Genomic DNA, 16,276 nt, shown 5'->3' with positions numbered 1-16,276 from the left:
AAGTATTCTGGGGCTCCTCCTGAGAAACATTGCAGCAATTAAAGAGACCAAAGGGAAGGTGAAATTATTTATAGCGGCAAAAATCTGCGTACCACACAATGCCGTTAAACACAAGCATTGGACAAAACATGACCAAAGTCCTCAGCGGCCACTTAACACACATACCGATAACATCATTTCCAAAAACAGAAAAACTCAAATGTGTTCTTATACATTTGCATATTTCAAAAAATATTTAACATTTCTGTAGTCAAATAACAAGGTTAAGTTAAATCCGTCTGGCTGCCATTTACACAAAACTCCACGGTGGATGTTTAAGATGAAGGCAATACCAAAAAAAAAAAACCAGACAATTAAGTGCCATGATAGTGAAACAATCGGACATTAGTGTGCAGGAACACTTGGCAGCAGTAACATTCCTGCTGATACAATCTTCTGTTCCCAGACACAAAATTGCTTGTTTTGCCATTTCCTATGCTGACAAAACTACAACATTTTCTTATAAACCTTTAAAAGCAAAAGGAAATACTTCATGGCAGTGCTGACTTGACTCTCTTAGCCCTTTGTTATTCTTGAGTAAACCAGGTGCATCTCAATAAATCCATTTTGTGGATTATAGCTCCCAAACCCCTAATTCACCATTTCAAGAACAATCAAAATATATTCAATGAAACTCAAATTAGCAAAATACTTCCCTTCATGTTTAATAACTGACGTTTTGAATTGAAATAGTCATCACAAACAATATTCAAATTTATGGAGATGACCTTGTACATCTGGAACCACATGGGAGGAATTTCATCTTGTTTAACACTTTGACATCTAATCTCATTTGATTCTCCGTACGGAAGGCAATACAGAGACAAAAGCGTCTTCTTCAGTCAGCCGGTGATGTCGCCATCCAGTAAGTGCAGGAGTCTGTGAAGATGATACGGTGAGGTCCCAAACATGCATTCATTGCTACGAGTCTTTGAGCATGTTGATGCGTGCAAAGATCTTGAGCGCAGGTCCCAGTTTGATGTTCATGGTGCTCATGAGGTGGTCCTCCTTCAACAAGAGCAAAGCTTGGCCGTCAATCTCTTGGGAGCGGAACTCGTCGGCGATCTCTTGACAGCCTGCGGATGACCCAAAAAATGGTTTGTCCCGCAACGTAACACTGACAAAGTATTGCACATCACCATATAGTTTCTCCTGACCTGGTAACGAACAGATGAACTCATACACTTCCTCCACGTTCCACTTGGTGGGGTCATTGGGTAAGAAAGGTTGACACAAAGCGGGCGAGGCGTCAATGAGGACTTCCGGCTCTGAAGACGCCCTGCTCGGCTGCCGCTGGACGGGAGCCGGGGGCGGGGCGGGAGGTGCCGGGGGTCCCGAGCTGGCCGCCGACATCGGCGAAGTCGGTTCTTCGTAGCTGGACATCTCTGAACATGGACTGGACTCCTCTTGGCTAGGCTGGGAGGGATGCGGTGACGACACTGAGCCGCCCTGAGTCTGCTGTGGCGACGGGGACATCTTCTGAGAAGGTTGATGAAGAATGACGAGAAAAGGCCAGTATAATAATCCAACCAGTGCGATAAGATGATGTAGTGTAGGATTTGCTCAAATGGTGGAAAAAGTGCCAAATATTTGCGTGTTTTGCATACCCGCTTCTTGGCTTCGATACTTGAGCAGCCCTGGCTTCTTCTATGCCAACGATTGGCTTGTTTGGCTTTCTCTGTGCGCAACAGTCTCATGCGCTTTGAGCAGCCCACACTGTACCTGTGTGGAATTGAATTTTGAATCATTCATACAATAGTGATAATTGATCGCTGCGCAGCATTCCACGGATGAAAACCACGTTTTGTTCTTACGTTCTGCATTCCATTGGGTTAAAAACGTTAATGTTGACTTGCCTCTTGGAACAAACCATGGAGCAGAAGCGCTTGGAACGCTTGAATGTGTAGGCAAAGTCCACCCAGCCGCAGTATTCACACGTCAGCTTGGGCTCTTGATCATTTTCTGTGCAGACAGATCAGATTGATCACTTCTTCTGTTACTTTGTGTTGATAAATAATATCAGTTAAACAATCAAGTGCATGATTGGTAATCTACAAATGTATCAATCTTCAGATTTGATAGACAAATGAAATATTGAGATTGGAGCTTTCTGCCTCACCCGTCTGATTCAAGTCTTCAGGATCCGAGTCTGAGTTTGCCGCGTTGCTGACGGGAGTCTTGTCCGGGTCGGAGGACAGCTGACTGTCCAGTTTCTTGGGGCTGTTGATGAGGATGGGGAGACGCTCCACCTGTTGACATACAAGTATTCATACAAGAGGGTTCAGTGATGAAGTGTCCATAATTAAAGGCAGAATCACAGACAAGCTGGGAGCTGTCAGCTCACATAGAGCGAGAGAGAATTTGCGCTCTCCGGTTAACACCTCCCTGCAGGCTAGAGAGAGAGAGAGCGAGCACGCCACCGCTCGAGGCTAATCTAATCGAGTTTGGCTGCTGCCGAGGGGGCGCCACTTACACACACTGGGAAGGGCTCAGCACCCTCCTGGATGACAAAGCCCTCAATGACATGCGTGAGGACCTGCGGTTTGACGATGGCCTGCGGCGGCTTGCTCTCGCCGTTGTGCGGTGCGACAGGCGTCGTTGCGCTGGGCGTCCCGCTGTCGTTTCCTGAGGTCATGGGTGGAGGCGGGCTCCCGGGTGCAGGCACCGGCCTCTTGGTCGCACCCCCCACTAAGACATGACAGGATGAAGGAGGAGAAACTGTTTTTGGAGAAGCCTGTACAAGGTGTGCCAAAAGACGACACATGCAACAGTCATGATGAGTCACTGATTTACTTATTTAACACTGACTAGAATATAGAAGGGCAATATAATTAGGACTGCACAATATCGAAAACTACTGCAGTACTGAATTGGATGTGTTCATCTGAATTTGCCCAGTCACGAGACGCAGGCTGAAATGTGCATCGCCATCAAATAGTTGAACGTTATCCATCTTGAAGTGTCATGAAAAATTTCCGTTACCTTGCGGTTGACCTTGTGGCACCGTGTCAACTTTGGGATGCTCTATCGGCTTCCTGGGTTGCGCTGGCGTACTTTGCTGCTGTGGCGGTTGTGGCGGTTGTGGCGTCGGTGCCGGCGGTGGCAGCTTTTGTTGCTGCGGCTGCTGCGGGCTGGAGACTGCACACGTCTCTCTCACCACCAGTGACGTTGGCTTATCTTTACACTCCTGAACCAGTGTTCGAGAGGCCTGCAGTTTCAAAGGGAAACAGAATGTTCCTGAGGGAGGGGAGTTGAAGGTCCTTTCCCGTTTGTTATTTTCTTCAGCTTGGCTAAAACGGCCTTACATGTTGAGGGGACCGCCTGTGAGTTGGCCAGCGTACAGACAGATGCTACATTTTGCAATCTCACTTTTTCTCCTGCCAATATTGTGTATCTGCTCTAGTATTTTACATGCCACACACGATGCCGATTGCAGATGCATTGTGGTTAAAGTAGAAAATCGGAGGAAAAAAAGTGGTAACTAGCTCATACATACATATACGAAGTCACCGCAAAGGAAAAACTGCTATTGAGATTTTGAATCGTTACAAAACTAGTTGCTGACGATTGGCTACTCATGAAAACTAGTTCTGAACATTAGTTTCAGATTTGCTCCAGGCCATTTTCCAGATCATACCGTGGGATGTATTTGAAGGTTGATGGCTGTGAGCTGCACAGGCTGAGCTTTGGCCTGACTCGTCAGTGTGGAAGAAACGGATGAGGCAGCAGGCTGGAGCATGTGGGGACTTATGGTGGAATGGAAGATGCTGGCGTGCTGGCCAGGAGCGGCGTTCTGGTGCGATGCCGGTTTGGGTAGCACGGGAACGGGATGCGGCGACGGCTGAATGGACGCTGTCTGCAACAGCTGACCCGAGCTCCTCTGGGAGGTTTGGCTGTGATGAACCACAAACTGTTGCTGCTGCTGCTGTTTATGTTGCTGTACCAGTGAGTGGGGTTGAATCTGCGTGTAGGCTGCAGACAGATGTTTTTTTTTTTTTTGACTGACACAACCATGGAAGGAAATTGAAAAACGGAAGCTTTGCAGAGGCCACTCACCTGGAGCGATAAGCGGCTGCGCGCCGACTGTCGTGACATTGCGGCTCATATTAATGGCCCGGGCCTCCGTGACCACAGCGGCATCCCCCTTCTTTCCGGCCTCGGAGGAGCTCTCAGTTGAGCCGGACTTGATTCCCGCAGACACTTGCATCCCTTGGCTGGGGTTCTTGACAAGCGAGGCAGGCTGGATGGCCACAGGGCTCTGCTTCAGACTCAGAGCCTGCAGCGTCTGAGCCTGGGTGGAAGATGTGGTCGCTCCCTGCTGACTGCGTATGGCCAGATTTTGGACCTGATTCTTAAGACAAAAAGCAGCAAGGGCGATGTTATTGACTGTAAAATGAAGAGGTGTTATTCACCCAGCTCTTCAATTGAAAGCGGTGAGATACGTTTGGTGACACGAACAGAGACAGCCAGCATACTTGCGCGGAGCTGTCCGACTGCATCGCCGTCACGGTGGCCGTGGGCGTGAAGATCAGCTGCGGCGAAAGGGGGACGGCTCGGCCCAAACTCCTGGCCACTTGGACTAAGTTGCTTTGCTGTGCCTGGAAAACGTTGCTCTGCTGGGCCTGCAAAACACCACACACACACACACACGTAGACTACTGTCAGGAATGCATCAGCATAGGGAGCCAATAGCATGTCAAGCTAATACAAGATTTCAGTGGCAGCCTCCAGTAAAATTGAACAACTTCAGTTAAGGAAAAAAAGTGCTCCTAACTTGGCCTATCGTCATCATAATGCACTCGTTATCCGAATGGAACACACTATTCAGCATCTATATGAATACCCAAATCACATACTTGAGTAAAGTCAACATCTGCGAGTTGGAAAGGCTTTTTTTTCTTTGGGCTATGTTCTCACCATCTGCGCACGCAGGTACATCTGCGCCTGGCTGGCGGTGAGGGTGGTGCTCGACGGGCTGCCCAGCAGAACAGCCTGCTGGGAAATACTAGCGGGAGCCGACGTGATGCTCTGGGCTCGGCTGATCAGCTGTGCAGCCGCCGGCGAGGCCGTCAGGTTGATCTATGGGAGGTGAGGAGAAAAGATGACCAGCACTTCTTTTGACATCAAAAGTTGGCAACGGCAAAATAGCTTTGTAGTTTAGTGATTGTTCAGGGTACTTGCTGGACTGGATTCATTTATTATGAACTTTTCGTTTCAGAAGAATCTCAAAGTGCTACACAGTTTGTTCTTACTGTGGTTTGAGTGGAGCCTGTTTGCTGAGATGTTGTGCCATTCTGGGAGGAGTTCTGGCGACCCGCTGCGATACTGGCCTGGGGCAAGGGGTCAGGACGGTGAAGATATATCTAACAGATGTTAACGCAAAACTCTGGAGGAATGTTATCACCTGCTGCACGGCTGCAAGACTCTGCAGCTGAGCCGTGCTGAGGCTGTGTTGCTGCTGGAGCGCTGCGGTCTGTAACATGAGATGCTGCTGCTGGGCTGCGTACATCTGCTGCAGGTACTGCGCCGCCGTGTTGGGCTGCCTGTGGAGTGCTTGCTGGATCACCTGGAGCAAACCGACGAAAGGTAAGAGAACGATGCGGGCTACGCAAAGAAAATTATTGGCTGATCTCTCTAATTGGGTATTCATTTTCCATAGCGCTGAGTCTCATTAGGTGAGCAGAAGCCAATTTTATCCGATTAAGCTGCCGTGGTGGAAAAAGGTTGACCGGGAACTCAAACATCTTAAAAAGAGTGGAAGCAAAGGCCCCTCCTCCGCGGTACTAAATGAGTAGCTCTCCTTTCAACTGCTTGAAAACAACGTTGTTGGTCTGAATAGGGGGGAGAAAAGTGCCATTAAAAGTCAAATGGGTCCCCCATTCAGCCAACGTGGAGGCTAATCCGAGGGGTCAGGATGTCAAGAGCACTAAAGTGCAAGCAGCATTCCTCGCTTGGATTGTTTTTAAAAGACCCCAAGGAACGTAAACATCTCTCGTTTCAGTCACGTTAGCACAAATACGGACGCAATCACCTGCACGGTTTGCCTGTCGGGTATTCCGCCGTAAACTGAAATCTGAGGGACTGCCTGTCTCGCTGCTGCTGCTGCTGCAGTAGTGGTACTACTACTAGTGCTGCTACTAATACTAGTAATACTAATGCTGCTGCTGGTGGTATTAGTACTGCTAGCAGAAGCAGTAGTGGTAGTCGATGTGGTCGTCGCGTTGGTGCTGACAGCCGTGGTCGAGCTGGCGGACATGGTGGCGGTGGTTGTGATAGTCGCAGAGCTGCTGCCCGTGGAGGTGGTGGCGGCGGCGGCGGTCGTGGTGGCGGCGGCAGCCGGTGTGGCGGGGGGCCCCGGCTCGCTCATGGTGCCCTCTGCTCTTCTCACCTTTGACCCCCGGCTCTTCTGAATGGCCCGCCTGTGCCTGAAACATAGCAGAGAAAGTGGCGTGTGTGAGAGAAGAAACTCGCTTGGGTGTTGGGAAGGAAAGCATAAAGCGGAACGATTGGTGAAAAAGGACAGCAGGGGTCGCAGTTGCGGGTATGTGTGGGAGTTGTCGATCGTCATTTGTTGGCAATTGTCCAGTTCAGTTGGGGTCAGGCATGTAGTGTGGTGAAAAGTGTTTGGCAATGCATGTGCAAAAACAAACTATCATGTAAATTCCAAAACTATTATCACCCTGGGATAGAGGGAGAAATGAATCAAAAGTGAAGCGCAAGTGACAATGCCAGCGCTCTGATGTCACAGCAGGCATTCGTGCCAACGAGAACATTTATTCCGTTTAAGTGTGTGTCCAAGAACAAATTAATAACAAAAACGGGTACATTTAAGTGCGTGTAAATAAAACACCCTGCCACTGCAGTTTGACCTAAGACACATAAGACTAAGCAATAGAAATGCAAAAGGCACAGCAGGACAAAGCAAGCAATAAAAACAACAACAACTTGATGTCACTAATGAGATTCAGAAAATTTAGCAGAGAAAGAGAAGTTGGCTACCGCTCTAAAATCACATTACACAGATGAACACAAGATATTCATGGATGCTTCATTAATCAAAAGCAGTTGTAAGATGTTTGGCATTCTGTCGTTTACAAATTCTGTCCTGCTGCCATTTTATTTGTGCATGTGACTGCACTGTAGTAACATTATTAGTCTGTGTGGGGAAAATGACTCAGCTGAAGCGTTGAAGGAATACAAACTATATTAAACTGACACATTTGGATTTTTATACATCTGGAAAAGGCCTACTAACGATCCGGGCACATCTCATTCCACGCGTTTGTTTATTCTATTCATGCTGCCAGACAATAGCGGCGAACAAATTAAAAAAAAAAAGGCATTAAATAAATCCAGCCTTTGAGAATAAAGAGGAAGTTAAGATGCTACAGAGGAAAAAGGAAGAGGGGTCACCAGCTGATGGGGATGAAAACAAAGCTTCAAGGGAGGAGGATAGAATTTCTAGCCTGGAGGTTAGAGGTGTGTGCATGTCATTAAACAGCAAAATGAGGGGTGAAGCTTGAGCAAGGGGCTTGAGGAGGGTTTGATGGAAGTGATTAAATCAGGACTCGCACTGCCGCCACACTGCCATTCTAAAGCCATTACCGCCTCCTCCTCCTTCTCATTACTATTTAGAGAGGATTAGGGGCCCAAACCCAGATGTAGAGCCTGCTTATTTTGCGGACCTCCAACGAAATGAAAACCCTTAGAAACCATATGCGATTCCATTAAATGCAGTGTGGAATAAACAATAAGTTGGAAAAATATATAAATGTATTGGGCGGAAAGTTTGCACAAGAAAAAAAAAACATGAAAGGACAAAAGAGGATGACTATGACATCTCATTAACTTTTAAAATGTTGGTTTAATGAACTTCAATTAGACAAGGTGAGCGCTCATATTTGTATACAAAGCAGCCGCCACATTCACAGAATGAAGGGAAGGAACCCCCACTCCCCATGGAAATGATGCTTTTGGCCCCCACAGTCTCTCCATGAGGGGAAATCATGCATTTATCAGTGACAGGGTAATGGAAAAATCCCCCCCCCCCCCCCCCCCCCCCCACACACACAGACACAATACTGTTCCTGCATGCCACATTTTGCAACTGCATCTGGAAAGACACTGAATAGTGAATTTAACACTACCCACAAATAACTTTTCTATTTAAGCGCCCTTTGGCCATTATTATACAGCCTATGCATATTTTAATAGCATCTGATATATTTGTGTTTACATTTCATCAGTGTTAGATTTCATTAGCTCCCATGGGGCAAATTTGGCCTTTTTTATTTTTTTTCCACAAATCAAAACCGTTGTCTGGTACTATTTATTATTCACACATTATTGACCAATGTAAAGTGTCACGTTGGCTGTCTGAGATAGGTCCACTTGTAAATTTGCAAGCGCCTCGCAGCATTGGGTCTCCTCAATATGGAAAGTTACAACGAGTAACTAGACTTGATTGACAATGACAGGTGGAAACACGCATTTGAGTAGGCCCGCTCAAAACTGGAACGCTTGGGTGCAGTGGGACGCTTGGGAGCCACAAAGGTGGACTGTTAGCAAGCACTTACTATGGAAATGTGTCAAATAAGAGTCACTTTCGTTGACTATGTAAACCTGAAACGGATCAGTGCGAGCGCAGACTTTAATGAACAGCAGCAACGTTTGTTTTCTGCAGCAATTCACCTGCAGTTATAAATATATGTATATTTTGGGATAATTAGATGATTAGTGCAAATGCAAGTGATGTAAGCAATTTAATGTACAATACCAACTTAACAAATATTGTAAATATAACACTATATATGTTATATATACATATTTAAGCACTCTGCGATGAGTTACCATTTAATGGTCTACACTTCCGCTGTTGCAATTCATTGTGGTGGTTTGTTTTGTTGTAGGTAACATCATTGATCATCATATTTTCATGACTTGACGATGACGACCACAGGATATATCCGATTTTTCGGAATTACGCCGGTTGAAACTTGTGTTGCACCAAGAGCTACAAGAAGTCGGCTGCAGCGCTCAGCACCCATGGAGCGGATGTAATATTTTCACGTGGGCTGACAGACTCGCTCGCGTCTAGAGGATTTGTGAAGTCAAGAGGAAGGGGAGAGCCATTAAGAGGCTGTCAGACACATCGACAGACCGGCTGGCTCCTGCACAACCCGGACGGCGGCAAGCAAGCTCCATCAAGCCCCACAAATGAATATGGAATGGTGGCTAGTGCAAATGTTTGTGCGTGCATGTGTGAGGATGGGTGCTCAGCTGCTAAGACAAAGCCCAGCAACCCCGAGTCTCCTACCTCCTATGGCCCCCCCAGCGCGATGCAGGGGTATGGTGCCCCATCCCCCGGGAGCGTGCTGTCCTACTTCAGGATGATGCTCTTCTTTGTCTGCTTCCCCTCGAGCGCTTGCTTGGCTGACTGATTGACTGAGCGACTCACTGACTGACTGACTGAGTGAAAGCGTTGGTGCGAGTGCGCTATATCAGCCCAGCCCCCTGCGCCCCCCTCCAACACCTCCACCTACCCCCGAACGCACGGCGAGCTCATCGTCCCGGCATCGACGCCCCACTCCGCCAACCAGGCCGCAGCCTGCCTCCTGATTATGTGGTATCCTAGCGACAGCCAACGGGACCACGGCGGAATCCCCGAGCAGGGCGGGCGTGCTGATTGGCTAGCAGGATGCTCTCTAATGAAGATGATGGTAATGATGGGCTGCCCCTCCCCCCCATGGTACCCCAATTTATTTTTTTGCATGCATGCATAGACGCTCTGACATGACTATTCCCATTTCTGCTGTTGTGAAAATGTACGCATGTAGTACCATCTATAACTGCATATTTCCAGGGACTCCCATCCAAACATCTGAGAAAAAGACCATTTCTGTTTCGGTCCAAGCGAATGAGTTCATTTGGAACTAATAACCAGCAGCTATGAGGAGGCCAATTTTGGTGTCAGTCGGTAAATCAGTTGCTCCTTATCTCACAAACAACAATACGTCACATCTATTTGGCAGCAGGCTATTTCCGTCCATCCAGGGGTGTGTTTGGTTTGGAGTGTTTATTTACTCAACTGCAGGGTAGTCGAGGTCTCCACTTGAAGCTGTTTGACACTGCCGTCTGTCGATAGGCTGACAGAGGTGCCACTTTTCTCTTTGTGTCCTTTTATTGATAAGATATAGGATAGCAGTCGGGCAATGACTAGTAATTATTTAGATGTTTCAGCACAGATCATTATGTACGGTGCAGAGGCTGTTCCTGTTCTGACAAGATACATATTTAAATAATATAAATAAATGATAAATGTGCAATTCCTTCTCTATGGCCAAACAGACTAACTTGATTGGAATTCAAACCTCCTGCCATCAAAATCATTTCACCGTTTCATATTCATGGAATGGAAGTACAAGTCATATAAATATTAGAATTGCCATTTTTCTACGGCGTGTTCCAACTTGTGAACAAATTTAAGTTATGTGTCCACAGACAGAACGTAACCATTCGTGTGAACAGAGTAAATTGAAATAACCACACCAAAAAAAATGGACAAAATCCAAAATAAAATATCAATACCTTATTCAATGAATGAACAGACTTTTTGACTTTTGGAATTCAAAACGCCCCCAGACGGGAACGCTATTTATTCATGTGCACTCCGAGTAGATGGAATCAGAGCATAATGGCGTGCTGATGGTCTGCCCCGTCACATTAAGACGGCACCCGCACGTCTGGCTCTGTGAAATGTAGCCGTGCCGCTGAAATGTTGTATTGATTGGGGCTGAACATGCATGAAGCTCATTGATTATCGACTTCTCATTTGCATATAGATTCGCTGGAGGTGCGGCCACGGATGCGGGCCTTCAGTCTTGCAGAGCGGGGTGGGAAGCATGTCAACAAAAACGAAAAGGTAAGGATGGCATGTCCACAAAAAAGCCAAATGGGGGAAGCAAGCTTTGCAGAATTCTGCACATCTTCAACTTTCACTATCAAAATGTAATGGACTAACAGATTTTTCCACATCGAAGTAGCAGAAGTAGGATTAAAAATGAAATATGTTGTCTTCGCCCTAAGCTATAAATACCATGCAGTGAAATAGTTCTGGCAAAGCACATGAGAAATGATCACTCATCAACTTTCCCTGTGGTTCCAAATCCTTACAGATGAATTATTGTCCCCCTTTAATGGCAAAATATGGATTCAGCCTTAATGTTTTGGTGTGCCACATTCCACTTGGGACAACTTCCATGCCACTGCAGTCACGTGGTTGACCTATATGTGCCTCCCAAATGTAAACCGAGGTTGGAGTTCAACGTGAGGTGAGTGACAAGCCTCGGCTTCACACTCGTTGTCAGAATAGCTCGTGACGTCACTCTTCCGTTACGTTACCCCACGCGACAAGTCAATCATGGGGCGCAACCGAGCTTGACAGCCCCCTTTAAAGAAATCGTGCGTTTGTTTTCATTCGAGGCGTACGTGGTGAATTCCTTCACACTACGGCTCATGAAACCGGGCTATTCACCAAAACGAACATGCATAATAAAGACTTTAATAAACAAACGACATAAAGATGTTAAGTGTTTGAAGAGGCGCATGGCAGCTAGCAAAGCCTCCCACGTTCCTGCACAGATGCATAGAAACAAGCTAGGAGCAGGGGAAAAGGGCGAATGTCATGAATTAGCTTCGCGCTCACCGTTGTCGCAAACGTCGACGAATCGCCCTTCCTTCTAGATGTTGTGTCCCCTTGCTTAGCCTACTACGTAGTCCATTTCTGGGCCGCCGAAGCACCGCTAAACGACAGCAGAAACACAGCAATGGTAGGGCAGAACTTTTTTTGCATTTGCATTCCACACTAGTCACGTGTCACACAAGGAACCAATGAGTGGAAAGGACGGGCGGTAGGGTACCGCCCCCTTCTCGCTCACTGCGCTTGCAAGGCCTGTCAACGAGCGCCGTTTTGGTCTCCATAGCAACCGCCAGCCATTAACTCTTAACGCTGTTTAAAGATACAACATTTAGTGGTGCTTGAACACAAATCAACTTTTCCAGTGAATCGAATGTGCATACTCATTCATTCCAGTCCCCCTAAAACCCATAATTAATTGTCAGCATATTAAAAAGCCTGGTAAGACATTGTTTTGTTGTATGCGCAAATTAATGTTATTTAAGGAATTATTATTATTATTTTTAAATGATTAAATAATAAATATTATTTTTTTAAATTTCACATTTAAACCCAGTAAGGTGAATCTCAACTCTAACATTATATGGGTCCGATTCAAGATGATGGCAAAAGCCACACAAAAGCCAAAGAAAATGCAAGCCTAGCATCAATCATGTTTTTATTGGAATTCATTGACACACTATGCGAATAAAAAAAATGTTTAGGAAGCCAAAGTACCTACATGTGCATCGTAACACGAGGAGGGGAAGAATAGAAAGAGGATGGGGGTCAGATTCATCTTCTTACAGTTCCTGAATAATTCATCACATTATGACTTATTTGGTTGGTTGGTGACTTAATTACCTGGTCACTTATTGCTCCCTTGGCACGACATGAACACTACTCGGTTGAAGATTATATTTTGGCTCATATGTGAGTAAATGCTTGAAGAAAACATATGATAACATATGACAATATTTATATTAAACTTCAAATATTATTAGGATAAAATTATTCCAATTATATAAAATATAATTTTACACAACGCACTTTACTCCCCTTACTTGGCAGTGATGCTGTTGTACCATAATACCACAAGAGGGCGACATTGTCTGACCAGTTCTGATAACGTTCCAACAAACCACATTTTTGAGAAATGTGTTCTCACAGGAAATCTACTGATTATAGCTTAAAAATGATTTGGAAAGGTTGTGGTGATAGTTTGCCCACAAATTTAAGACATATCTCAGCTCTCTATTTAATCTAAAATGTCCTTCCAATGTCATCTCCCAGGTTTGATGAAGTGTGTTTAAAATAGCAGGCAGGAATGAACACAATTGTTTTCCAGAGACAATGAAAATTCCTGCTGTCAAAGGCTGCCCTGGCTCGGTCGACTTCCTCTTTTGTGTTTGCATTTTGTCCTGGTCTACGATATTGTAAACAGAGCAGGCCGCCACCTTGATGCGCGTTTGAACCGTGTCATCAAAGTTTGCTTATTAGTTCAGGAACGACTTGCGTGTTCGCCCCTCATCGTGTTTATACAGCGTGGATGACTATTGTGAAGAAGGATATTTAGTCTGATTGAGCCACGGCAGACGTCCCCTCCCTTGCAAGACCTTTGCTAGAGTTCACAAAATTAAAATAGCGACTGCTAAAGTCATTCGCTCAGCCGCAGTATTCACCATTTAAAACATCTGCATTTGTTTCCTGTGGGACCTATGGCCCGCTACTTGCAACAACAAAAAAAGCATTTGCATTTTTACTCTTCTTGATGATCAAAGATACCACAAACCATAGTATGCTGACTATTCAATCCGATGCATGCTTTTGCATGTTCAAGATAAGTGAAGTTCAGCCTGGGTTGTTGCTGGAGAGAAAATAGTAGGATACGTACATACAGCCATTGAATTTCTAGAGAAAAGGTGTGTTTGCAGCAATCTACATTCACTTTTAGTCACTCTGTCTCATAATACCATCATCTTTCTGTTTAAAGGTCATTGTTGCATAGATAAAACACTGCAGTAACTTGATGATGGCCAAAAGTTGGTGCAGACAGATTTAGAGCCTGATTTCTCATTTTAGCTCAAAGTTAGCATTGGCTGATACTTTGATGTCTTGAAAAGATTATCCTGGGGTGTGGAGTGTGTTGAGCAACCCCCCCTTCCCTAATCTGGATTGGGCCGACAATCATATAGCTAACTGCTCATACACAATTTGCAGAATTGACACTTTTTACACTTGAATTCAAGATTGCAAAGCTTTACACTCCAATAGTAATTTAGACTCTTTTCAATGAGTTATGAAAGGGGCATGAAGCAACTCAGCTCAAAGCGCCCTCTCACACGGGCCCCATCACACCCTCATTACTTCAATTTCTTCACAGTCGATCAAAATCATAGGATTCTTGCCATCGAAGTTACAGTGTGCCTCTAGTGTCCGTTGATGTGTGTGCAAAGAGGAACAAGGCAGCAGTGTTTTTGTTTTGGTGGAGGAATTGGCCCACCAAAGTGTGCCTGTTTGGAGTTTTAGCACAACTCTCATCAATTTCTTCAATCGTCAACAAGAAAAATGCTTTCCCCACTCAATAAATAGAGCGAATAAGTACGTGTATTTTAGTTAGTCCTTTTGCCTTTTTGGTTAACGCACAATGTTGTATTTTGTTTTGTTTTGTTTTGTTTTTATCATTGTCTACTTACTATCGCTTGGGAATGACCCTGCCATTCATTTCCTGTATCGCACTTCTTCATTCCACTCACCAGGCTGATGAGTAAAAATTTGAAACGGTTCCCATTGCCATTGTTTGTTTTGCTAAACCTGTTCATCAAGAAAAAAAATGCAGTGCTGTCAGTTGTGTGTGGAATTTTCCATTCCTCTAAGCTAAATGTTCAAATTTGGACATAAAATGCCATAATTAAAAAATAAGACGTGAATAATTAGAGAATAAAAATGATCCTGCGTAAAGTAGTCCTAAATTGACACTAACCAGGTAATGTGTTTATGTTCTATGTTTGCATGCACGTTTTCTAAGTGGCACGATTCTGTTTCCTAGGTTTCCTCTTCATTTAACTGGAGGTTAGCAGCGGTGATGCTGCACAGCAAGCCATCTCTGAAACACATGACTGTTTTGTGAAACAGAGCGGAATGCAGAGGAAGTGGCTTATGCGACACATTGTGCTCTGGTAATAATGATAGTTGTCTCCTTTCAAACTCAAAGTGTGATGCCCTAACTTTTCAATATCATTTTAAAGTGATTTTGCAACATTAGACCAAATAGTAAATAGCATCAATTTGATTTCAGAAGAATATGACATGTAGGTCCCAATTTTGCAATTCGTGTTTCCCCTTTCTACTCACAATTGACAAATCCACCTATTTTGAAGAAATGAAAGTAGTCATAAAAGAATTGTTTTGGCGCCATTTTGGAGAAGTTCAGCTGACAAAATTCATTTGGAAGACAATGTCATTCTTTATTGCTATTTTCTGGCTTCCAGAAGCAAATAGCAACACTTGTAGGGGGTTGTCAATGACTTCCGTTCTCTGAAGCACTTCTTCTCAAGCTTTACTATGTGTGAATGTCTGGGCATGCTGTGGTCAACAGTAGCTTTTGAGTGTGCTAATTGTGTTTTACATTCAATGAATGTCTAGAAAGGGCATCAGTGCTGTACAGCTCTCCTTTTCCAGATTTGGGCAATTTAGCAAGTACATACAGTCTGCCCCCAAAAAATGTGGCTGGGTACTTGAGCCTTGATATAGAGCGGGAACACTATTTGTATGTGCAGTTAATGTGGGGAGGTCACTTGAGGCTGCAGCAAGCACTCACGTAGGTTCTATTTGCAGCAAGTGGGACAGCGGAGAAGCCCGGGCACACAAGTGTGAAGTGTTGGCTGGTCCGCTGTTCGTCATTGACTCACGGGGGATGACGCTGAGTCATCATCAGACACCCGGCGAGCGTATCTGCCTTAAATGTCCACATGAGGCAAAAATTATACGTGATATGTATGACGTACATTTTCTGCAATGTACTACTACTTTTTTAAGGGCTCAAAAGTCATGTTGAACAATCATAAACCAACGTTGACTTTTTATGACGCCACTGGATTTTATTCAACTGTTGTCACTTCCTGCTTGATCTTGGGGCCTTCAGTTTTGTCTTTAGCAAATGAAATGGATGTGCAACAACAACAATTGAGTCATTGTCGGTCCGCACCGCCCATGAGTTTCTGAGGCACTTGGCTGAATCAAAGCGGATAATATTGCACGGAAGTCTTTCGAATCTGTCCTGCGGCTTTTGTCAGTGGTCACATCATCAGCAAACACAAGGACACCACTTTCACTGATGTATTATCTAATATTTATGGTAGATACTGGATATAAAATACTGTAAAAAATGCGTTTTCTGTCATACACAATTTCATTCTCATACAGAATTTTTATTTACATTAATAAAAGTACTACTTTGTAGATTTGGGGTAAAAAACAGCTGATAAAGAAAATACGCACATTTGAAAAAACATCAGAGCGTTTTGACATCTTGCGTTTCATTCCCATCAGTAAAACCGCCAA

The 16,276-nt window shown here is 44.9% G+C and overlaps 2 protein-coding genes across 5 annotated transcripts in view; one reads left to right on the top strand and one right to left on the bottom strand.

The window, feature by feature from the left end:
• Nucleotides 1-53: 53 nt before the first annotated feature.
• The window catches only part of phc2b (polyhomeotic homolog 2b (Drosophila)), a 19,688-nt gene continuing 3,465 nt past the window's right edge, over nt 54-16,276 (bottom strand). Inside the window, exons 3-17 of one of the 4 annotated variants that reach the window (XM_088389914.1) lie at nt 11,744-11,840; nt 6,071-6,464; nt 5,444-5,605; nt 5,292-5,369; nt 4,957-5,118; nt 4,515-4,661; nt 4,096-4,390; nt 3,677-4,011; nt 3,022-3,247; nt 2,513-2,727; nt 2,159-2,288; nt 1,896-2,001; nt 1,647-1,761; nt 1,197-1,518; nt 54-1,115 (exon numbers count right to left, since the gene is read on the bottom strand). In XM_088389914.1, coding sequence (XP_088246040.1) covers nt 961-1,115; nt 1,197-1,518; nt 1,647-1,761; nt 1,896-2,001; nt 2,159-2,288; nt 2,513-2,727; nt 3,022-3,247; nt 3,677-4,011; nt 4,096-4,390; nt 4,515-4,661; nt 4,957-5,118; nt 5,292-5,369; nt 5,444-5,605; nt 6,071-6,406 — 2,784 coding nt within the window. In that variant the 5' untranslated portion in view covers nt 6,407-6,464; nt 11,744-11,840 and the 3' untranslated portion in view covers nt 54-960. Of the gene's footprint in view, nt 1,116-1,196; nt 1,519-1,646; nt 1,762-1,895; nt 2,002-2,158; nt 2,289-2,512; nt 2,728-3,021; nt 3,248-3,676; nt 4,012-4,095; nt 4,391-4,514; nt 4,662-4,956; nt 5,119-5,291; nt 5,370-5,443; nt 5,606-6,070; nt 6,465-9,355; nt 9,524-11,743; nt 12,051-16,276 lie in introns of those variants that run through there. The other 3 variants (XM_088389913.1, XM_088389912.1, XM_088389911.1) reach the window with 3 other exon arrangements.
• The window catches only part of slc2a1b (solute carrier family 2 member 1b), a 26,310-nt gene continuing 21,715 nt past the window's right edge, over nt 11,682-16,276 (top strand). Inside the window, exons 1-2 of the mRNA XM_088389934.1 lie at nt 11,682-11,867; nt 14,763-14,892. The gene's annotated coding sequence lies outside the window, so the exon portion shown is untranslated. The remainder of the gene's footprint in view (nt 11,868-14,762; nt 14,893-16,276) is intronic.

This window comes from Syngnathus floridae, chromosome 11, assembly GCF_059516105.1.
Source record: "Syngnathus floridae isolate MCC-2025c chromosome 11, RoL_Sflo_1.0, whole genome shotgun sequence".
In the NCBI taxonomy this organism is placed as follows: Eukaryota; Metazoa; Chordata; class Actinopteri; order Syngnathiformes; family Syngnathidae; genus Syngnathus; species Syngnathus floridae.
Note: the sequence above shows the minus strand (reverse complement) of the source record. Positions and strands in the feature narration are given on the sequence as shown.